This window comes from Hippocampus bargibanti, linkage group LG01, assembly GCF_051943395.1.
Source record: "Hippocampus bargibanti isolate YZ-2025 linkage group LG01, ASM5194339v1, whole genome shotgun sequence".
Taxonomy (NCBI): Eukaryota; Metazoa; Chordata; class Actinopteri; order Syngnathiformes; family Syngnathidae; genus Hippocampus; species Hippocampus bargibanti.
In genome coordinates, this window is record NC_142734.1 from 13915430 (window position 1) to 13940111 (window position 24682).

The following is a 24682-nucleotide window of genomic DNA, read 5'->3' on the forward strand; positions in this document are numbered from 1 at the left end:
GCTCAGTAGAAGTCATTTGAAGCCATTTCTCCGGAGACGTCAGTTGTCCTTTCAATACATGTGTTATTACTTTTATTGGACACATTTCTGTACTACAGCGGAAACATATTACACCAAAAAATAATTCTGAATCCAAATCCAAAAAGGCTAGTTGGTTCTCTTTAATGTCCTCACGAGTAAATTTAACTACCAGTTACTAAACTACCAGTAAGACTTTAGTCTGCTGACGAAGTTTCTTGGATAAGAAGCAAAACGTCCGACACCTTCAAAGAAGTACAGATGACGGCTGAAGAAACCTTTTTTTTTTTTACAGCGGAAACATATTACACCAAATATCCATCCATCCATTTTCCATACCGCTTATTCCTCATTAGGGTTGCAGGGGGTGCTGGAGCCTATCTCAGCTGTCTTCGGGCATGAGGCGGGGGACACCCTGAATTGGTTGCCAGCCAATCGCAGGGCACACAAAGACGTACAACAGTCACTCTCACACTCACACCTCCGAACAATTTTGAGTGGCCAATCTGCCTGCCACGCATGTTTTTGGAGTGTGGGAGGAAACCGGAGGACCCGGAGAAAACCCCCGCGGGTCCAGGGAGAACATGCAAACTCCACACAGGGAGGCCGGACTGGGACGCGCACGGCGACCTCTGCATTGTGAAGCCGGTGTGCTAACCACACGACTACCGGGCCGCCCTTACACCAAATATAATTCATCAAAATAAATAATGCAGGAATAATTCTATTTCTCTCCATATCCACGATAAGCGAATTTAATGATAGTCCACATCCAATGCGCATGTGAGATGATGACAAAGGGCCTATTTTTCCCTACTGTGTAAAACAATCAACTGTGGAAACTTGCACATGACGAGTAGAGGCGTGACCCAGACACACGCCGCATATGAGCGACCTCGGAGTTGAGACAGGCGCCCAATGTCATGTTGCTGACCTCCTGGACGAGTTCCTCGATCGGCTGAATGGAGCAAGTCAACGTACAAGGTAGGGTTCCGTCCTCGGAAATGTCCCACTTGCAAGGTTGAGATGAAACCGCAGCATGAAGATAATTTCTTTCATTAATTTTCCGATATGATTTAAATTCACAAGGGACGCGGGAGATGCTAGGGCCTATCCCAGCTGTCTTCCCCCAGTAGGTAAGGGCCACCTTGAACCAGTTTCCAGCCAATCGAAGATATTCATATTAAACCCATTTGCTGATGTCTTTGCATGCAACTAAACTGAAACAAAAAGTTAAGCTCTACATATTTCAAAAATAATGTGTAGTGATGGGCAGTAACGTAGTACAAATAGGTTACCTGTCTACTTTAGCAAATTTGTCTGGAATCATCTGGTCAATCATTCTGGTTTTATTGAAATCAGTGAATCTTTGGCATTTTAACCATATGTCAAAGCAACCGGACGTGGTAAAATTTTATCAGAAAAAAAAAAAAACAAATCAAACCAATGCTAACTAGCCCGAAATGTGTGGCAACATACGTATATATTTTTTCTTCACAGTGATCAAAACTATGACAGTTAATAAAAGCAGGAAGTTTGTTTATACAAGTGTTTTTTTTTTAGTTTTGCAGAAAAAAAAAAAGTCACAGGAAGCCAGCATTTTCACGTGACAGCTGCAATCTGGTGTTTAAAGGTCTGCCGCTCGAGGCTGCTAACTTTCAGCAATAGGATGACATCTAAAATACCCCCACCCCCACTCCCACTATCTGAGCTCACGAGGTTCTTGGTCATGCTGGAACCCAACCCAGCGATCTTGGGGCTGTAGGCGGGGTACACCCTCAACTGGTTGCGAGCCATTCCCAGGTCAAATCGAGAAAAACACCCATTCACAGTCATAACTCCGGACAATTTAGAGCAGGGGTGTCAAAGTCATTTTTTGCCGCGGGCCACATTGTAGTTATGGTTTCCTCTCGAGGGCCGTTATGAATTTGGGGAACCCATTAGAATGTTTAAATCCCTTCAAATATTACATAAAGAGCACACAGCAAATTAATGAATAACTCGTTTTCAAATCTGAAGTCAAGAATAATGACTTTTATTGTGGTTGACATCCAAATATTATGAAATTTTGGCTCAGATTTCATCATGGAATTTAACAAGTTTGATTTGCTTTCGCGGGCCGAAAAAAATGTTGTGGCGGGCCGGATTTGGCCCGCGGGCCTTGACTTTGACACCTGTGATTTAGAGTGTTCCATTAATCTTCCATGTATATTTCTGTAATATAGGAGGAAACTGGAGTACCCAGAGAAAACACATGCATTTGTTTTCGTAATGCTAAAAAATCCAACGCGCCTCTTGTGTTTAAGCACATGTTTGTGATTCTTTATATTGTGTGTTTCGTTAACAGTAAACTCCCGGCATTAGAAAACAACCCTGTCTTTAATTGTTTTGATCTGTGTTGGCAACATTTAATCATGTGATCTTTTGCTTCAACAGAGGATTGAAACGCCTGCTGCCACTTGCCTGAAGACTGGCCGCAGTCAAAGCCATGGCTCCCAAGTCATCTTTGTTCAAGGTCATTCTATTAGGCGATGGCGGTGTGGGGAAGTCCTCCCTCATGAACCGCTTTGTTACCAACAAATTTGATTCCCACCTCTTCCACACCATCGGCGTGGAGTTTCTCAACAAGGAACTAGAGGTGGACGGCCAAAGTATCAGCCTGCAGATCTGGGACACGGCAGGTCAGGAGCGCTTCAGGAGCTTGCGCACGCCCTTCTACCGCGGCTCTGACTGCTGCCTGCTCACCTTCAGCCTGGATGACGCGCAAAGCTTCCACAACCTGGGCAACTGGAGGAAAGAGTTCATCTACTACGCTGACCTCAAGGAGCCCAACATGTTCCCCTTTGTTGTGCTGGGTAACAAACTGGATGTGGACAAGCGGCAGGTGTCGAAGGAGGAGGCGCAGCAGTGGTGCCGCAACAATGGAGGACTGGCCTACTTTGAGACCAGCGCCAAAGATGCGACCAATGTGGCATCTGCCTTTGAAGAGGCGATTCGGCGAATCCTCGCCCTAGACAACCGCGCTGAACATCTCATCCACACCAACACGGTGGACTTGAGTATTAAAAGAGGCTCAGATCCCAGCTGCTGCTGAAGTGGTCTCACTTTTGGGTACCCTCCCCTCTTCCCCATCCAAACAAAGCAAAACGCCTGACACCTTCAAAGAAGCACAGATGACGGCTGAAGAAACCTTTTCATCGATGGACCACTCCTGTACGACTGAGAGCGTACACAGACGTATTGAAACCTTATGCCAACTTTGCTTTGATCATTGAGCTGGTATATTCACTCATACACTGCCATTCCTGATATTTTTCGGGAATTGAAAAGCATGAGCATTGTGCAGCACCATTGCTGAATTTGTTCGGGTTTTGATTTTTCTTGGGAATAAGAATTAACTCTTTTTTTGTGATGCAAGAAGGGTCTCAGGTTTCTTACGCTGTATTTTGCTGGAATTTGAGTGAAAATGACAAAAACCCTGGACCTGGAGTGGACACATTTTTGCACATCGTCTGGTAGCGAATTAATATTTTTATAAATACAGTAAAGTCTCATTATATCGATATTCTCGGGAGTCGGAAAAAATATCGATATAACCGGACTATCGATATATCCGATCCTGCGGCATGTAAATTTTCTCCTTGCGTTCATAGAAATAGTATCGTAATAAGCAGTACTATCGATATAGCCGATATCGATATAATGAGACTTTACTGTATGTCCTCTGATAGAATTAAGATAAACAACCCCAAAATAATGTATGGGTGCATATAGAAAGAAGTCACGTGATTTCATCTGAGTCAAATCCATCCATGAACCGATTTAATGCAAGGGTGTGACTTAACGTCAGTTGAAAGAAAATGAAAGTCAATCAATAAAGAGGCAGGAGACAACGATGACACGATAATAAAAATACCGGTTTTACTAGAGAAGGTTACAAAAATCATCACTGTAGAGCAGTCGTAAAACTATTTCCAACTTAAAAATAAAAAGCATAAGGAAACACCTACATAGACTACATTGCCATCAAAGTACAATGGATATTTTTTCTTTTTTTTTCTTTTTTAGAAAAGGGGGAAAGGGTAGGGGTGCAGAGGAAGTGGGGGAAAACACCGCCTACCAAAGTTGTCATACTTGACTACACATCACCTGAAAAAACTGCAAAGACAGTCATGTCTCCTTCATGCAAATAACAAGGAAACAACAACACCCTGACATGAATTGTCTGACGGGAAATGGAAGTTTTCCTTTACATCTACCTGGCGGCAGAGGACGCATCTTGATCAAACAAAGCACACATGGCAATAAAGTCCTTTTTTTCCCCCAATACAGAATAGACAGCTGCACACGTGGACAAAACTGACATGCTTCATTCATCTCATCAAATTGTATTTTTACTTATTTCTTTTCAGGGTTGATCATCAATTTTACAGTCAAATTTATGATTATGAAACAATACAAAATGAATGTATGAAAATTCCTGACTTGTTTTGTTCAGAGTGTAAACATCCAAAAACAGTCTGTGGTTCATCTGAGAGGCGTAAAGAAAGACAGTATAGAGAGAAAAAAATAACACTGTAGTGCACTGACGAGTCACTCTTTTGGCTGGTCATTAAAAAAAGACACAGATTGATAATTAATACAGAATAACAACAACTCAGCTGCCTAATACTCAAAACGGATAAATTCTTTCACATTTTCAATGTTTATATATAACAAGAACCTCGATCCTACATGTCATGACTGCACTGTATCCCTCACACAATATAATTATTGAAGATGTTTCTTTACAACTGTAATATCAAGCGCAGATCTAGTAAACACATAAAGGGAAAGTATGTTTGGAAAGAAATAATAAATAGCATGGACAAAAAAATGTATTGTATTGTATTTGAGTCAATGTTAATCTTTTCGGGTGATAAAAGTATTTACAGTTGGGACTCTTTCCCAAAAGGAGATCAATGTAAATTCATATTCTATTAAGAAGTGCTATAAATTCGTGATTCCCAAACAATGCTGGGGGGAATTATTGAATTTCAACCTAATTTCCTACGAATTGATTCCAATTATATTGGAATCAAAATTATTTTGACACCTGAGGTGTTTAGGCTCCGTCAACCTTTTGGGAAACGTTTACTTGCAAAGATGATCTGGAGAGCAGAGAGTTAGTTAGACATCGAACATCGCAAGCAAAGTCAAATGGAACCACATGATTAATTCTCAAATCAGGACAGTTTGGAGATAAAATTGGAGACAATTTTTTTTCCCAAGTGTTTGACCAGGGCTAATTCCTATTGAGACTTGGGTGACCATTACGTCGATCGCGATTTACTGGAAGGTCTAGGACTGGTCTCAAGTCCATCTCGAGGAGGGTGTAGGGGGAAGAAAAAACAAAAAATAAAAAAAATATAACATTTATATATCTGTGTGCATTTCAATAATATACTTTTTTGTTGAAGATTTTTCTACCAGATCACATTCACAAAAAGTGTTTAAAAATAAAATTTTAACCTACAGTGGCACGTGACCGGAAGCTATTTGCTCTCGGCATTTGCAATTGCGGCTTGTGTTTAGAGCTGTTGCCATATTCAGTGCCTTTTATTATTATTATTATCAGTCGACATTCATTTCGTTTACAATTCGCCGATGGCACTGGGAAAGAATGGCAATCTGGAGGGCCGAGGTATTTTGAAAACTCTACGCATGAGCTACAATAGTTAGCTGGCTGCTCAAGTGACGTCACATGCATTCACGTCAAGTCTTCCATTATGGTTGGCAAGAAATCCTTTTCTAAACTTATCAACTCTTTTTTGTACTTAAATTTTCTCCTTCTTTCATCAAGGGGCTGTTCTGGCTCTTGCTCATCAATGCATGGGGTGCAAGTGCGCGTGTATGCGCATGTGCGCAGTAACGGGTCGATCGCGGGTGGTTGGTTGCTCTATCTTCGATCAAAAACGTTTGGGCACCCTGATTTAGACCATTTGAACGTGAACGTCATTGTTAAAATGGTTTTTATGTCCGTATTTGAATGATTGTTTTTGTTTGGAGCACAAAACATGCCACATTTTTTTTGCGATGACAACTCTTAGCTTTGTCTAAATGAATGAATATTAAAATCCATCGTCCGTACATTGGAGCGGAGGTAAGCGTTTCCCAAAATGCCAACTCATGTATGACAATACTGCCTTAAAGGACAACCGATGTCTCCGGACAAGTTGTGTCCATAATTTGTATGGCTTCAAATGACTTCTACTGGGCGTATTTTAATAAGATTCCACCGCATATAGCTATATTTTACGTTTTAAGACTCGCGCTGAACATTCAGGAAGTCTTGTTTTTGAGTTGGTGACGAGTCCTTACGTGACGTCAGAATAGGACCGCCTCCTGACCGTAAAAAAGACGCATTGTAGCGTCTTTCCATCACGTCAATGTATTTTGCTGTACTGTTTTTTTTGAAAACCCTATTTTACATCCAAAAGCCGCCAGCAGAGGGAGTCCAAGCTCCATGGAAGAATTTATCAGCCTGTGGAAACGGGCTGATTCATTCCTCACAGCTCGGTGGCCATTTTCTTGCCTCTTTTTGGGTGAGACATCCCCCCCACCCGTTTGCCTCAAAATGACACAGAATAAATTATTTAATCGATTGCAAACATGTATGCTTTCCTCTTCAGAACTGTTTGAATCATATTCATAACTGGATGTGTAACAAGAAAGCATATTATCCAAATCTGAAGCCATTGTTTTGATTCTCCAGCAATGCAAGACGTCTTGGCGTGACGTCACGAACTGGGGGCAGGACTTTGTGAAAATGCCCAATTCGCAGCTCATTTTTTTTGCAGATTTTGGACACTAAGTCATTTTTATTGGTGTTTTGCATTTGAATAAAAATATCATACTGCATGTTTTGGGTATTTTTGAAGCTATAAAACGTTTTTCTGATGTCAGTTAAAAAACAAAAAAGTGACATCGGTTGCCCTTTAAAATGGCTGGATTTGCTTAGGGGACAGTGTTTTTTCTCGTTATTACAATAACAATATTTTGAACATCTGCAACAAAAAGTCATCAATGTAGAGTAAAATGAAAAGAAGCAAAATGAAACAAACCAAAAAAAAGAATGTCAAAAACATAAGATCTCAAGAGTACCCGGCGTTTTCCATAAGTATTAAAAAAACAACACCATCCGCACACATTCACACAATATATTTATATTCATATATATATATGTATATAAAACATCAAAAAAAGAGAGGAAGTTGATTGCTGTCTGGCTTCCACATGGCAGGCGCTGACAGTAAACAATGTTTATTTCGGCCGTGCGTTGAGAGGATGTGGGCGAGTAAGTACATTAGTCGAGCCACTCGGACAAGATGCCACCCAACATCCAGAAGATGCTGTGTAAAACCAATGGACTGTATGTGAGCACAGACGAACTCTCTTATGCAGAAGCTTGCTTTTTCTTTTCCTTTTTCTTTTCCTTTTTTTAAGGGGACGGGTTGGGCTTTCGCGTATCTTCCTGACCCCAATTCTGTTCCCTTCTGGTGGGAAAACACACCCACTCCACCAAACATTGCAGAAGGGAAGAGCATAGAGACTCAGGAGATGGTGGGATTATTGACTACAACTAGGGTGTTTTTTGTTGTTATTTATTTTATTTTTTATCATAAATTCTATGGTGGTTTAAAGTGTCAGGGGTCAAAGGAGAAATGGGACATGCTAGAAGAAGAAGCAGGGTCACCGACCCTTATGAGTAGGATGATGAGTTCTGTCCTTCTTTGGAGCGTGCCTCTGCCTCCAGGTCTTGGTCATCCTTAGTCTTGATGTCCTGGTAGTCGTGCGTAGAGACAGCATTCTTCAGGTAGGCCCAGTTGGCTGACAAGATCATCAGGTAGTGAATCTGAGGAAAGACAAGCAAACTTTTGCCATGGACCCTTTGCAGTGTTGCAGCGGGCTGAAGGATTCCACATTTTAAAGCTGAATTTGGCTACCTACAACATTGTTAGTTATTAAGAGTTTACAAGACCTGGATCTTTTTCTGCAGAGCACCAATCAGCAAATTAAAAAAAAGATTATTGTGTGTTTTTAGCTTGAACACTCAGAATCAGCATTAAGTAATGGAGTTCTCAAGCCCTTTGGGCCCAGTTACCACTTACAGCAGAGATGTCATACACATTTTTAAAATTCTCTAATTATGGCTTGTGTCCCCATGTCTTTGACTGCACGTTTCAAAATATATAAAACTGTCAACAGCCACTTTTAATCATATAGCTTTATGTGTCCTTATTTTATTCTGGATCCATCTTTTACAAATCTCGACTGCTTTTCTACCACATCCGTTTTTTGAGATATTTTCTTTTTTGTTGTGGTTTTAGATTAGTTTAGATTGGATTAGATTAGATTACATTAGATTATCCATCCATCCATGCATGGCAGGTAGATTGAACACTCGAAATTGTCCTTAGGTGTGAGTGGGAGAGTGACTGTTGTTTGTCTCTGTGTGCCGTGATTGGCTGGCAACCAATTCAGAGTGTCCCTCGCCTCGTGTCCGAAGACAGTTGCTATAGGATCCAGCAGCCCCCGCGACCCTAGTGAGGAATAAGCGGTACGGAAGATGGATAGATTAGATAAACCTTTATTAGTCTCACACGGGAGAAAATTATATTGCACAGCAGCAAAATGATGAAAGGAAGAGGGAAGGAAAAGAAGAACTAGAAAAACAAACTACATGAGCTGCTTTCAAGGCAGCCGCTCTCGCAGCGCCATCTTGAAGTCAAAACAGCAACAAAAAAAGCCCAAAAATAATAAATAATATAACAACACAAAGACACAGGCACTCATTCAATATTAAACTATTTCTGCACCCTCTTTGTTGTATGAAGCATTTCTAGATGAAAGAAGAGAGGATCAAAGCGTCCTTTTTACGAGTGGATCTTGGCGAAATGTGCACGTCTGCGACAAACTAAGTTTTGAAAGCAAACACAAAGTTGTAACATCTATTGGCGAAAGGAGATTGTCTCACATCTCCTGTCCCACGTAAATCCGCTTCAATTCCAAGCTGCAAGTTTGACTGAGAAAAATGTAGCACACTCCAGATTTTACCATGCAATGTCATTTGTAGCTGTGATGTTTCAGAAAAAACACCTGTTGCTGAACCTAATTAATGTGGAACCGAGAAAAAAGACAAGGGCAGATTCGGAATTCGTGCAAAAAAAAAATTGAGTAAAATATAGCTGCATCCCCGATTAAAGAATGTAGACATTTATTGACAAGAGGTTTTTGACTACCCCCCAAGTTATGGTTCATGGACTCATGTTTGTGAAATGGTGGCAGATGAGATTTGCATCACAGTCACAGATAGCCTGTGGAACTGGGTCAACACTGGCCAATTATAGTCCTTATCCCAAAGAAGGTTTGTGTATGCTCTGTACAAAGTCTCACATTGAATGAGGAGGAAATAAACAGGCCTTTATCGGATCTTAAAACAGAAACAGTGACCCCCCCTGCACACACATGCCCACAAGTGGTCAGGTGGGGAGAATTTAATCCTGCGGCTTTACGCGCTGAGCGAGAGAAAGGCAGTGTTGCTATGGAAACAGATAATGGCACCATGCATATTAAGAGATCGAGAGGGGCTCACCAGTGCGATGAGAGTCGCTCCAGCACCGGCAAATGCAACAATGTAGAGGTGGTAGGACAGGTAGAACTACAATCCAAAACAGATTTTGAGTTAGTGGCAGAAAGAAAAAAGATCCAACCAAAAGAAATATCCTGCTGAACATTATCTCACCTCACTGGTGTTACAAATATCTCCCAGAGCAGCACCACAAGCTTTTCCCGGTGTCGCATTCCAGGGAATGATACCTGTGGGAACAAAACCTTGAGTCGGGCGAAAATTGTTTCCTTTTCTTTGCTCATCCCAAAAATTCTAACATCGAGTGCATGGGAATCCAATTATGCAGGCAATGAAGAGCATGGCTGGCTTTGACTTTAATGTGATCTGTGTCCCACATGGGAGGCGAGCCAGCTGTGCCTTACATGTGGGTCACATACAGTACACTGGGCCATCAAAAACACACAGTGGGATAAATACAGAGTGGATTTGCAACCAAATCCAATCAGGATTTCTATAATCTCAATGTATTTTGCGTAGCTATTAGAATTGAAAGGCAACTGAAACAACTGGGTGTCACAGACAATAATGTCGTAGAGTAAAAATATTAAAATTACATCACTCCGTCTATTTTAGCAATCTAAATTTAACAATGGAATATAGCCTAATCATCTTCCTGATCATTCATCAGTCATTTCCGGCTTCACAGTTGTAGTTAAATTACCGAAGGTGTCAGCAACGTTATATGTGCTAAATGATGTTAGTGCCACCTACCATATTGCCTGACATCCACACAGATGGAGTCAGGCGAGGTGATGTTGGAGTCTGGGGATCTCATGGCGGCACAGGTATTCCACATGTTGAAAAAGAGGAACACCGGGATGGCTGTGAAGCCAAAGATGGCGAGGAAGGCCAGGGCGAGGATGTAGGTCAGGAACATGAACTGGACAGAGCAAAGAAACGAGGCTCCCTGATTCCTTTCGTTATCAGACCTGAAGACTTGGGTTGTTGGGTATAAAGAGCTTAACACTTAAAGGCCAGTGGCTGGTGCTCCATTTGCTACCTGGGCCTTCAGGTGAAGACTTACCTGACTTCATCCAACCTCTTAGTATCACCACTGCCCCAATTATGGGACCGAACAAAACAATACAAAAACGGACACAATAGATTGCCACTAAGACGATGAAGGTCCTCCTGGAATTCCCCAATGTTCAAAGAATTTCAACGGTTCCATTAACCTGCCAGACATTTTTTGCAAATGTGGGAGAAAATCAGAGGACCCGGAGAAAACCCACTCCGTGGAATAATACCTGAATACAATTTGAGTTGTAAATGTAGGTCAATGCTTCTGATATAGTGTGGTGAGTGAATGCTTTCCTGGCCATGTCGGCTCACCACTGTTTAAGGGTTCAAGCACAAATTGGACATCTGCAGCAATCAGCGTAATCAGACTAGAAAGGACAAACTGTGCCAGTTTTATCCCCAAGGGCTCAAGTGTGCACAAGTGCGGAACCAACCGCACTTGGGGTGTGTGAATGCATGAGCAAGACATACGAAGGCGGTGATACAGCGTCCGCACACGGTGGTCTTGAAGTCACTCTGCAGCTCCTTCTTAATGGCGCTAGTGGTGTAGAAGCCCTCACCCAGCAGGATGAGTGCGTACACGAAGAAGAAGGAGGCAATGCCATAGATGATGTACTGAAAGATCTGAATGCTGGACATATGGAAACACGAGGAAGAGGTTAAGTGAAGCAAGGGTTGAACTTTCCGAAGCATTTAGCAAGGGCCAAGACTTACACCATGGTGAGGTTGGCATGGTCGCTGGTGATCCTGGAGAAGTGGTTCTCCAGCATGGTCAGGGTGCCGGTGAGCGCTACGTGGCCGCAGCCACAGAACAGGGCCACACCGGAGAAACAGAGGATCGTCGCCACCAGAGAAGCGTAAGGCACCCCGCCCAAACACTTGATGCAGCACTCGAAGCATCCTGCAGGAGGCAGCAGTGGTTATCACAGATACTATTTGGAATGAGGAGAGGAGCAAGATGGGCTTGAATTGGTGGAAATCATCACGATTGTTCACGATTGGCGAAGATTTAGACGGCAGTGCGGAGCTGCCAATGTGGAGTTAACATATTTTGACAAGCAAATAAATTTGACCGTACCCACTACTCAAACAATGTTTACTTGCTTTGTGTTTTAACAGATTGGTATCATGTCGGCGAAATCCTTAACTCATTCACTGCCATTCATGATTTTATTGCGAATTGAGAATATAGCCCGGAAAAATAGAGAGGGTTGTGTCAGGAAGGGCATCCGACGTAAAAGCTTGGCCAAAACAAACATGCGGATCAAACCTCTAAAGATGGAGGACACTGATTTGCTGTGGCGACCCCGTCAAGGGAAAAGCCGAAAGGAAAAGAAGAAGATTGCGTATTGAAAATATGATGTAGACCGCTTAGGTGCCGATAAAGTACTGGCCAGACCTTTGGCAATGTTTTTCCTTCCACAAGCGGGCAGCATTTCCCTTTTTTTCCCATGGTAGCGCTTTGTACCAGCTTCAGCTTGTTTTAAATATTATATAAAATAATGTATGTATTGCATTGTATTTTGGACAGCCACCCTCATTTTAAACTCATATAACTCCAGATCCATATAATTTAGGAATTAACTCTTTTTTTCTGATGAAAAGAGAGAGCCAAAGGTTTCTTACGCTGCATTGAATGTTTATGTGTAGTCAGGTAAAACTGAGTTTTCCCTCATTTTATTTTACAGTCGTATCTTACAGGAGAAATACTATGTATATTGAGTGAACGCTGGCGCTTGTGGCTGCCGCTGCTCACCCACAGAAAAACTTATCCTGTGACTGTAAAGTGACCTTGAGAGTTTTGAAAGGCGCTTATAAAAAATGCATTATTATTATAATTAGTATATCCAAGGATCAACAAAATGTCAATATAGAATACAGTACTTTATTTTGGGTTATTTTAAATCAATTATAAGATTATACTGAAGTAAATATGAAGCAAGTTTGGTTGTAGAAAAGGGCGATACATCTCACTCAAATACAGAAAACTGCGATAAATTGCTTGTCAACCCTAATAACAATGGTAGGCAAGAATTAAAAAAAAATCAATAAAGAACAAAATTCTGGAGGAAAAGGGGGGATGTCTTGTCAATGTGCATAATATTTTTTTTAAATTAATTAACGGCCGTGTATTTAACTTCTATGGTAGTACTGGTCGAATAAATACAAAAAGAAATCAATGCCAGGTCGATGCTTGCATGCAACTATAGTATTCAAGTATTTTAGGTTGACACAGTGTAAACATTCCTAGTCCGCTAGCTTAATGCTAAAACATCACGAGAAACCCAATTGCCAGGTAAAAAAATGGAATCACTTTCAATTCTTGTGAAACTTATTTGGTTGAATCTGCATCACTGTTATGATGGTCCTGCGGATGCCTGGTTGTGCACATCAGGAGCCTTTTAGGTGCAAAACTGCCGATTGAACTAGTAATCCCTGCCATTTGTTGAGTCTCCCCAATGTACTGCTCTTTACAATTTTCATTCTTACAATGTATGGAATAAACTACATTACTTTGTTTTTCATTTTGCCTATCTTTTGGATGCACTATTTTTGCCTTAATTATCGGTTTGAAATAAGTAGGAATTTTATGTTGCCAAAGGACTCTTTGTATTTTTCAGAAACTCCTATGTACGGTACTGCTACTCCTCTCCTTTTAGAATCTTGAGAATTATTGGTTTCGTTCGCTATTCTTTCTTTCTGACATTTGTTGAATGTGAGGGTACCCACAGTTAGTGAGTGCTCTCCTGATATGTTTTGACTCCTTTTCTCTACCTTCAGTGCTAGTTGCTGGTATTGGTCAGTGTGCGGCCTTCCTAAAGACTTCTGTTTTTAGCGCTCTGTCCTCTTTTATAATTACTTTACAATCCAAGAAGGCTAGTTGGTTCTCTTGAATGTCCTCACGAGTAAATTTAATGTTGAAGTCTACAGAGTTGAGATGATCTGTGAAGGATTGAATTTCTTGTTTCTTAATTATGACAAAAGTATGTCCACATATCTAAACCAGTGTCTAGGTTTTGTCCCTGGGAAGGATGTGAGGGCCTGTTTCTCCATCTCTTCATGTAAAGATTAGCCACTATGGGTGAAACTGGTGAGCCCATAGCACAACCATGGATTTGTTTATAAAATTTTTCCCGAAATTGAAAATACGTAGTATTAAGGCAGATTTCTAATAATTGGCAGATGTTCCGGTTTAGTTTGGTTCTTTCATGCAGAGAAACATCCGCCAGCAGTCCTCACCACTGAGATGACAGATGTAAAGAGAGAAGTCACATCGTATGATGCCAAAGTTTCCTATTCTGTGTTACCAACCAACGGAGCTAAAATAGTTTTTAAATATTTGGCTACATTGTAGCTACAAACAATGGGTCGGAGGGGGAACCCTTCTTTATGTATTTTTGGCAGGCCATAGATACATGGCGTGGCCTCTCCCGGGTATAATCTAAAATACATCTGTTTATCTATATGTTTTCCTTTCTCTAGCTTTTGGAGACAGTCAATCATTTCTTTCTTGTATCTATTGGAAGGGTCCCTTTTTAGTTGCGTGTTAGAATCACTGATTAACCTATTTATTTTGTCTTCATAATCCAATGTGACTTTATCAACTCGCAGGGATAATACTAGTGGGCCTCAATCGGCAGTACATTTGCACCTAAAAGCTAGCAACCATCATTTGACGACAATGAGGTTAAAATCTTAGCGAAAGAACTAAAACAACAAAATCCCATTAAACCGGTCTGGTGGTGTGCAATTTGGATCGTTCATACAATAGCCTGCTCAGGCAAAACAGGTTAGGCAACTTTCGCAATGCTGATGAGGGTCGTTATGCTGATGAGGTGATACCGGGGGGAGTGGGTGTAATAGGCCAATCGTTAGTTGTAGGAACAATCAGTGGGGCCACAGGGGGGGGGTCCCGCGCCCCCCCCCCCAACCTGAGAGTAGGGACCTATCATAGTCAGTCAGACTTTAGTTCGCTGACGAAGCCTCTTGAATGAAACGTCCGAAACCTTCACTTTTGTACAGATGACGGCTGAAGAAACCTTCTCATCGATGGACCACTCCTGTACGACTGAGAGCTTACACAGACGTTTTTTATTGCATTATTTATTTCTTGAGTTATTTATTATGTTTTTTCTAAAACTAAATTTGGTGATATATTGCTGGAGGCTCGAACAGGTGAATCTTTTTTTAAGATGTTAATAGCTCCCCAGTGCTCAGCTGTCCCATCTCCTGCCTTTGGTCTGAAAGAAACATCTCCAAAGATTTCCCCACACCACCACCACCACCACCACCCCCACTTCTTATGACCAGATGGTATGAATAAGTCATATCCTGGTGCTAAATAAATGATTGTAAAGCAGAGTAGATCTTTTCTAGGGCAGTCACGAAGCAGCACTTGTGTGTTCTCCCTCTGAAATGCTGGGATGGACCTGCATGCTCCCGAATCATCACACAGTTCTCCTCCGCGAATGAACATCAACAGTCAAGAGAATCAAGAGCAACAGGGGAAGGCGGGTGGAGTCTTATGTAACCAATTGTTAAAAATAGATTCTTCAGCAAAGTAGGAATTTTGTCAGGCAGAAAAATAGGATAAAAGAAAGTGTCCTTTGTTCTGTGTTTCCATGGCGACCTGCTCTATTTGGCAACCTCAATTCACCATTAGCTTTTTGTATGCTTGAGAGTTTGTTGAATTGAGGCATCCAGGGAAAACAAATATGAACAGGCCTCAACCGATTAATCGACTGATTTTAGCTATTTCATAAAAGCCAACAAAAGCTTGTAATGGGCAGCATTTTCACAGCCCCGCTATGTTCAGCGGAAAGGTTAGTGCAGTTGGACAGTGTGCGGGTGGATGGATGCCTGGCTTGAGGAGCCCGCGATGAGAAGAAAGGAGCGTCTATGCATATGTGGAACTGTCGCAGCTTGGAATTGAAGCGGATTTACGTGGCACAGGAGATGAGAGACAATCTCTTTTCGTCAATTGATGCTACAGCTTCCTGTTTGCTTTCAACATTTAACTTGTAGCAGACGTGCATATCTCACCACGACGTCCCTGATCCACTGGTGAAAAGGACCCTTTGATCATCTCCTCGTTCATCTACAACTGCTTCATACAACAAAGAGGGTTCAGAAAGTGCTTAAGATTGAATGACGGTCTGTGGCGTTTGTGTTGTGTCACATTGTTTGTTATTTACGTTTTTTGTTGTTGTTTTGACTTAAATATGGCGCCACGAGAGTGGCTGCCTTTACGGTAGGTCATGTATTTTTTTCTACTTCTTCCTTTGCTCTTACTTGGCTGCTGTGAAATTTACAGTTCTCCACTATGGGACTAATAAAGGCTAATCCAATCCATTGATCGCCCCACTTTTTTTTGGTTTAATTTTGCTCTTTACAACTTCCAACCAATATTCTCAAATTGCAGTGTGGCAGCTAGGTTTTGCCTGTAATTTAAATATTTTGTGTTGGGGACCCAAAACAAGAGTTATTTTATTCATTATATACTTTTCAAATTAATTGGTTGATGAATCAGTTACTATAATTTGATTTTGTGAAAGATCGGAATTGCCATCGGGCCTCCCCAAAAACCTGCTCAGAGCACATCACGGTGGGTGCCTTTTGAAAATGGACACCTGCACCTTTGCAGAACTGAGATGTTCTCTCCTCCGGAAGTGCAAAACCTCAAAGAGAAACATTGCTTGCTGATGCATGACAGAGCATCCAGTGAGGGCACAAGATTCACTTTCACACTCAACACAAGCCCGAGCTAAAACCCCCCGTCGGCTTTTATCACAGATCCCATCAATTGACTCAGACAGCTAATGACAGCTCTTCCACAGAATGAATAATCGACACGCACGGACTAGGTTCATCTCACTTGGAGATTGGTTTGCGGCATACACCAAATCAACATACATCTTGCAAAACCACAGCAAGGGCATGATTTGATTTTAAACCCCAAACTATCCTTTGAGAGTTTTTCATCGACCCGCCATTTTACACTCCTGTGGAACTGTGGTCCTTATTGATGGCTTTAAAAGAGCAAATTGATTTTTGCCTTCAAAGAGGGGAGGGAAGTTCATTGTAGCTTATCTGGCAAAACAATACTGATTTGGATGTGCACAAGATTTACCATATGTATTATTCATGGGGAAATAACGACAAGTTTAAAGAAGAAATTTACCTCAACCTTAATAGAATTTTGACTTCAAGAAGCTCTCATATATCTCTCATATAATCATATATCCTTTGATTTTCTGTGTTTTTGTTTGTTCTATTCTTCTTTAGAGATACAATCACTTTTTACATTTCAAGTTCAAGCGAAAAAAATATTCTTCCCACATGGTATGAACATCTTTAAATATACTAAAACGTAACTTTCAAACATATTCTTGCATCACAATATTGTATTATTGGGATGACTGTATATTGCAGAAAAGTGAATGCCAAGCCGTGGAACATTTGAGAGATAATGAATCGACATTCACTAAACTGGTCTTGAAATGTTCCGACAAGTAATGTCAATTTGCCCAAACATTTGTGGCAGCGACATAAAGTGACAGGCAGAACAACGTAAACATTTTCAATTGAAGCAACGGAAGCAATATATTCACTTTGTGATATCTTTATGTGAAAAAAAATACCTAAAGTCTGCCTTGGCCGAATGAAGATCGACAAAAAGCACAAGTTAAGTGCGAAATCAATGAGACTCTGTGGCCTACCCTGAAGGCTCAAAATGAGTGGTTTTACACTGCAGTTTGCAAGGCCAAATTTGCATTTTACACTACATTGAAGAGCAACATTGAGAACAACTGGTGAAGAAGAACCAATGAAACGCTGCCTAAAAGCTTTGCTAGCTTTACGTCACCTACTGCAGTTAGTCGGGCGTCTAAGGAATCTCTGCGTTATGTACGTCGCAGTAGTTATCTGACGCAGAAGCTTCGGCTTGCTACTAGTCCACTGAAACGTGTCGCAAAGTCACTCCTGAGTCAGTCATCATCACTTCCATGGTGACAAATAAAACTACATTTCTGACAAGTATTATTGACATGAAGAAAAAATATGGAGAAACTGTATTAAATACCTACTGTAGCTAACATAATATTGACACGGCTAGCGGGTTTACCCTGGAACCCTGTGATTGGATGGAACCGCTTAGCTGTATGACTTTAGCAGGAGCATTCATTTGATCCTGTGAGTGCTCAGGAGGGGAAAAAACAAAAAAGTGTGATTGGCGCTAGATTAAGTCATAGAGTTAAGACGCTCCCCTTCAAAGTATGCTCCTTATGATGAAGATTCTGCGTTGCATAACGGGCAAAAAGGTTTGTTGCATAATAGATTCAAATCTCATTAATGTTAAAGAAGAAGGGGGCTGGTGGGATGGTGGAGTGAAAAATGCTAGATTGGCCAAACTAACACTCCTCAGCCAGAAACGGGCCTGATCCTGGGAGAGGTTATTGGCGGTTGAGGCATGGGTCACCGCGGGGGTTGCAGTATCCTTCATTTGAGGTCCAATCTTCTCTGGGAGTCTTATTACCACAGTCAGAATATTAACAATAATAATGATACATTTCATTGAAGCGACTTTCAAAACTCTCAAGGACACTTTACAGTCACAGGATAAGTTTTTCTGCGTAAGACTTTGCGATAATCCTCCTTCGAGGTGACCTAATCACCACTTAATTCAAGACAACTCGGAGTCTGTAATAGAAACTACTTGAAAGCAAATCCACAATTTTTGGTTCTGTTGAGATGCAATATCTCCAAAGGCTTTACAAGGCAATAACTACCAGGTTTCTTTTAAACACACTCAGTCTATACCAGTATGCCTGTGGAAGTGGTTTGTGTCATGAGCCAGTTGACAGCGGGGCGGGGCCTCCGTTCCCGCCGCTCGCCAGCTGCTGTCAATTCCCTCCTCATTAACTGTGGACATTTAAACCCGACGCTGGCATCCACCCAGCGTCGGAAGATACTTCGCCTTACGCCAAGCTAGTACGTGGAACTTGTTACCAGTACGTTATTTGCTTCGCCCGAGGAATGATTTTAGCCACGAACGCGTTTGTTGTTTGCACCGCGTCGTAGGTTGTTTTGCACCCTCGTGTGCCACTTTATTTTCTTGGTTAGTGTGGTTGGGTGGATTGCCGCCACTCACCCACTAACATTGTCAGTTGTCATTTTGAGTTTGTTTCACGAGTTGTTTTCGGGTCCGCGTATTTTCGGACCCGCGCTTTATGTTAATAAATCCTTTGCCGGTACCCACGCCTCTGTCCTGCTCTACGATCCACCGCCTATACCACACGTTCCTGCTCGCCAGCTGCCACTGTCGCCGCCGGAGCGTGACAGAATCTTCCGACCAACATGGATCCTGCGGACAGTAACCGAATCTTCTCCGTCCTCGCTCAGCAGGCGGAGCAGCTCGGCCAAGTGGTGCCCGCCATCGCGGAGATCCGCCGCGACATCACCCGGTTAGCCCAACGGGTAGATAGACTTGAGGCCAGCGGCGCCTTCGTCGCGGGGGCCGTCCCTCCCCAGACTTTGAGCCGCGAACCCAACATCCCACATCCCACCCGTTACGGAGGGGAGCCCGGGCGCTGCGCGCAATTCCTGCTGCAGTGCTCCATAGTTTTCGACCAGCAACCCTCCGTATACACCACGGACGCGGCCAAAGTGGCTTACGTCACCAGCCTGCTTGCCGGACCCGCAGCCGCTTGGGCGTTGGCCGTCTGGGAATCTCGGCCGGAGCTCCGAGCCTCCTTCCCGGACTTCGTCGCCGAGTTACGGCAGGTTTTCCATCTCCCGGTGAGTGGGCAGGCAGCGGAGTCCCAGCTGTGGATCTGCCAGCAGGGTAGCCGATCGGCGGCGGAGTATTCCGTCGCCTTCCGCGTCCTGGCTGCCGCCAGCGGGTACGACGACCGTGCGCTGCGAGGGATGTTTCGGCGCGGGCTCAGCGCGGCGTTGAAAGACGAGCTGGCTACCCGCGACGAGTGCTCCAGCCTTCGCGAGCTGATCTCCCTCACGCTGCAGCTGGACAACCGGATGCGAGACAGGGCCCGGGAGCGGGCTGCCCAGGCAAAACTCGAGCCGCCAGCAGGGACCCGAGGGGGTGCCCGGACCTTTCCGCGTGGGGGGCACGCGGCCGTGGAGCCGATGGAGATGGGGGTCGAAAGGGCCGTTGAGCGGGCGCCGGAGCGACGCAACACCGGCCCGGCATGCCAGCTCTGCGGCAAGTTGGGTCATCTAGCCCCGGACTGTCCCAGTTGGGGGCTTCCCGGAAAGACCCCCAGTGACAGTAAGTTACCCCGTCCACACAAGCAACGGGTTCCCTTAAGGTCCGCGGGGGGGTTCACGTCGCGGAGACTGGAGCTGGATGCCGTTATACACGGTCCCACCAGGACAATGTCCGTTCGGGCCTTGGTGGACTCGGGGGCCGACGGCTGTTTTATAGACCCGCGCGTCGTGTCGGCGTTGGGGTGTCGGGTTGTTCAGCTGGGGGCGAGTCGGAGCATACTCGATCTCGACGGTCGGTTACTCGCCGAGGTTACGCAAGAAACCGTGCCGCTTCGACTCGTACTCTCGGGCAATCACGTGGAAAACCGGCGGTTTTTCGTGATGCGTTCACGCTCGGTTCCCATCGTGCTCGGGTTACCTTGGCTGGGGACCCACAATCCGGCCATTTCGTGGGACGGACCTACCATTCAGGGGTGGAGCCCCCTCTGCTACGCTCACTGCCTCCGGTCGGCCGCGGGTGGGCCGGCACCATCTCACAGCTACCCTAGGGAGGAGATTAGCCTAGAGGGGGTGCCGCCCTGTTACCACGACTTACGACAGGCGTTCAGCAAGGACCGCGCCCTGTCGTTACCACCGCACCGTCCCTATGATTGCGCCATTGACATTCAGCCCAACGCTCCGTTTCCCAGTTCTCGTCTGTACAACGTTTCCCAACCCGAACAACAGGCTCTCCGGGACTACATTGACTCTTCGCTCGCGGCCGGGCTCATTCGGCCATCACGGTCACCTCTGGGAGCGGGGTTCTTTTTTATCACTAAGAAGGATAAATCGTTGCGTCCGTGCGTGGACTATCGGGGACTCAACGAAATAACTATAAAGAACAAATACCCGCTCCCACTGATTGACTCCGCCTTCGCGTCCCTCCAGGCCGCGACCATCTTCACTAGACTGGACCTCCGGAGCGCTTATCATCTTGTTCGGGTCAAAGAGGGGGATGAATGGAAGACCGCATTTAAGACACCTCTGGGACACTTCGAGTACTTGGTGATGCCGTTTGGTCTCACCAATGCACCCGCTGTGTTCCAGAACCTCATTAATGATGTCTTGAGGGATTTTCTGAATATTTTCTGTTTTGTGTATTTGGACGACATTTTAATTTTTTCAGAGTCCCTTGAGGCACATCGCCAGCACGTCCGGCTAGTTCTGCAGCGGCTGCTGCAGAATCGACTATACGTCAAGGCCGAGAAATGTGAATTCCACACCTCCTCCTTATCCTTCCTGGGCTTCATCGTGGAGCGGGGGCAGATCCGGGCTGACCCAGCCAAGACCGAAGCGGTAGTAGAATGGCCCACACCTACCTCTCGCAAGCAGTTACAACGCTTCCTGGGGTTCGCCAACTTCTACCGCCGCTTCATCCGGGACTACAGCCGGAAAGCCCTCCCCCTCACCCAACTCACCTCCACTAAGACCCCGTTCAGGTGGACGAGAGAAGCGGACGCCGCGTTCCGGCTGCTGAGAGAGGCTTTCTCTCACCCCCCAGTTCTCCGCCATCCAGACCCCAACGGCGCGTTCATTGTGGAGGTAGACGCCTCGGACTCAGGTGTTGGGGCAGTACTCTCCCAACGCTCCTCAGTCGACCAGCAGCTCCACCCCTGCGCCTTCTTCTCCCGCCGCCTCAGCTCCGCCGAAGCCAACTACGACGTGGGCAACAGGGAGCTGCTCGCCGTCGTATTGGCTCTTCAGGAGTGGAGGCACTGGCTCGAAGGGGCGAAGGAGCCGTTCACCGTGCTTACGGACCATAAGAACTTGGCGGTCATCCGGGCCGCCAAGAGGCTGAACGCACGCCAGGCACGGTGGGCGCTGTTCTTAACACGCTTCTCCTTCACCCTAACCTACTGTCCAGGAACAAAGAACACCAAGCCCGACGCCCTCTCGCGGATCCACGAGCCAGCAGACAAGGAAGACCTTGCGGAACCCATCCTGCCCGGCCGCCAGATCATGGGGGCGCTCCAGTGGGAGGTCGAACGGAGGGTCATGGAATCATTAAAAGGTACCCCGACTCCCGAGAAGTGTCCCACAGGCAGACTGTTCGTTCCCCAGTCGCTGCGCTCAGAGGTGCTCCAGTGGGGGCACGCATCCAAGGTGGCGTGTCACCCAGGGGTGAGCCGCACCGAGCACCTCGTCTCCCAGCGATTCTGGTGGCCGCGGCTCCGCGACGACGTGGCGGACTTTGTTAAGGCCTGCCCGGAGTGCGCCTGTGGCAAGGTCTCCCATCAGCCTCCGGCAGGACTGCTCCGCCCCCTACCTGTCCCCCCGCGCCCTTGGTCCCACATATCAGTGGATTTCATCACCGGCCTCCCCCCATCCCGTGGTAAGACGGTCATTCTCACGATAGTGGACCGGTTTTCTAAGTCGGCACACTTCGTGCCGTTGACCAAGTTGCCGTCCGCCATTGAGACGGCGACACTATTGGTCAAACACGTCGTCCGTCTCCACGGGATCCCCACTGACATCGTGTCGGACCGAGGGCCCCAGTTCGTATCCCGGGTCTGGAAGCGTTTCTGCAGGTCCATGGGGGCGTCGGCCAGCCTGTCCTCCGGTTACCATCCACAGTCCAACGGCCAGACCGAGCGGAAGAACCAGGACCTGGAGGCGGCCCTGCGCTGCGTATGCCTTCATCGTCCCTCGGCCTGGTCCATCCATCTCCCGTGGGTGGAATATGCCCACAACACCCTGGTCTCCTCAGCCACAGGTCGGTCACCGTTTATGTCGGCTTATGGCTACCAGCCGCCGCTCTTTCCCACACAGGAAGGGGAGGTGGAGGTCCCGTCGATACAACACCATCTTCGGCGGGCCCATCGGGTATGGAGGGAGACCAGGGCAGCCCTATCACGCACGGCAGTCCGGAACCAGAGGGTCGCGGATCGCCGTCGCCGTTCCGCGCCAGCCTACCAGGTGGGCCAGAAGGTCTGGTTGTCCACAAGGGACCTACGGCTGGCCGGGACAACCCCCAAATTGGGTCCGCGTTTCGCGGGCCCCTTCACTGTGGAGGCCATCATTAACCCGGTCGCGGTCCGACTTCGGCTGCCCGCCTCCATGAAGATCCACCCGGTTTTCCATGTATCTCTCATCAAACCGGTGGAGTCCAGCCCCTTGGCCCCCCCTCTTGCCCAACCCCCCCCCCCCCCCCCCGCGGATGGTGGACGGAGGACCGGCATACGCAGTGCGGGAGATCCTGGATTCACGCCGCAGGGGAAAGGGCATCCAGTACCTGGTCGACTGGGAGGGCTACGGACCGGAGGACCGTCAATGGGTTCCGCGAACCTGGATTCTGGACCCGTCGCTCCTGAGGGACTTCCACGAGGCTCACCCGTCGAAACCAGGCGGGCCGCCAGGAGGCGTCCGTTGAGGGGGGGGTACTGTCATGAGCCAGTTGACAGCGGGGCGGGGCCTCCGTTCCCGCCGCTCGCCAGCTGCTGTCAATTCCCTCCTCATTAACTGTGGACATTTAAACCCGACGCTGGCATCCACCCAGCGTCGGAAGATACTTCGCCTTACGCCAAGCTAGTACGTGGAACTTGTTACCAGTACGTTATTTGCTTCGCCCGAGGAATGATTTTAGCCACGAACGCGTTTGTTGTTTGCACCGCGTCGTAGGTTGTTTTGCACCCTCGTGTGCCACTTTATTTTCTTGGTTAGTGTGGTTGGGTGGATTGCCGCCACTCACCCACTAACATTGTCAGTTGTCATTTTGAGTTTGTTTCACGAGTTGTTTTCGGGTCCGCGTATTTTCGGACCCGCGCTTTATGTTAATAAATCCTTTGCCGGTACCCACGCCTCTGTCCTGCTCTACGATCCACCGCCTATACCACACGTTCCTGCTCGCCAGCTGCCACTGTCGCCGCCGGAGCGTGACAGTTTGAAAAGTCCGCTAATATGAAACAGAGTGGCCAGGCCTAATGGAAATCAATGGACTATTCATTAGAAATGAATTGAGGTGACACTCTGAGGTCAGCCCGTTGGTCCTGTGTTACACCTCGCTGCATCCTGCCACTTCGCTATTTGCCCTGTCCCCCTCCCCTCCACCTGAAATATGACCAGTATCCCACGCTGCACGAAGAGTGCCTCGCTGGCCGAGCCAATATGTGGCTACGGCGGCGTGAACCCATTGCATCGTATATCACCTCAGCGCTCTTGGAAACATCAAGGAAAGGGCCGACTGGCTCAGGGTTAGCCTTGAAAAGTTATTCTAAATTCAAACCTTGATTGCTGTGGAGGCAAAGGATAATGAAAGAAACAAGAGCAAAGGATGGCAGTGAGCGATCCACGGAGAAGAAATACAAAATAAATTATGGTAATTTTGTAACACAGAGTGACCAAAATTATTATGTTGTGTCTGTGTTAAACAATATCAGAATCAGAATCGGCCAGCCTTTAATAGTACCACAATAGGGACATTGTCAATATTACTGACAGTGGAGGGTTACGGGGTTAAATTCCAGTTCTGGGCGCCCTGTGTAGCGTTTGAATGTTCGCCCCGTGCTCTTGTGGGTTTTCCCTGGGTGCTCCGGTTTCCTCCAACAAAAACATGTGCGGCAGTCTGATTGAACACTCCAAATTATCCCTATGTGTGAGCGCGAGCCCATATGGTTGTTTTTTTCTTTGTGGCCTGCGATTGGCTGGCAACCGGTTCAGGATGTCCCCTGCCTACTGCCCGAAGCCAGCTGGGATAGGCTCCAGCAGCCCCTG

At 45.7% G+C, this 24682-nt stretch overlaps 2 protein-coding genes across 3 annotated transcripts in view; one reads left to right on the forward strand and one right to left on the reverse strand.

Annotated features, from left to right (window-relative positions):
- LOC148903219 (ras-related protein Rab-9A-like) lies at positions 1 to 4687 on the forward strand. Its single transcript, XM_088998063.1, has 2 exons — positions 1 to 1002; positions 2455 to 4687. Exon 2 carries the CDS (start codon positions 2507 to 2509, stop codon positions 3110 to 3112), a length of 606 nt encoding a protein of 201 aa, XP_088854189.1. The 5' UTR covers positions 1 to 1002; positions 2455 to 2506; the 3' UTR covers positions 3113 to 4687.
- The window catches only part of LOC148903220 (neuronal membrane glycoprotein M6-b-like), a 27376-nt gene continuing 6610 nt past the window's right edge, over positions 3917 to 24682 (reverse strand). The window contains exons 2-8 of one of the 2 annotated variants that reach the window (XM_088998039.1): positions 11423 to 11609; positions 11180 to 11339; positions 10400 to 10568; positions 9803 to 9876; positions 9653 to 9718; positions 7758 to 7912; positions 3917 to 7409 (exon numbers count right to left, since the gene is read on the reverse strand). In XM_088998039.1, coding sequence (XP_088854165.1) covers positions 7760 to 7912; positions 9653 to 9718; positions 9803 to 9876; positions 10400 to 10568; positions 11180 to 11339; positions 11423 to 11609 — 809 coding nt within the window. In that variant the 3' untranslated portion in view covers positions 3917 to 7409; positions 7758 to 7759. Of the gene's footprint in view, positions 7913 to 9652; positions 9719 to 9802; positions 9877 to 10399; positions 10569 to 11179; positions 11340 to 11422; positions 11610 to 24682 lie in introns of both variants that reach the window. The other variant, XM_088998030.1, reaches the window with a different exon arrangement.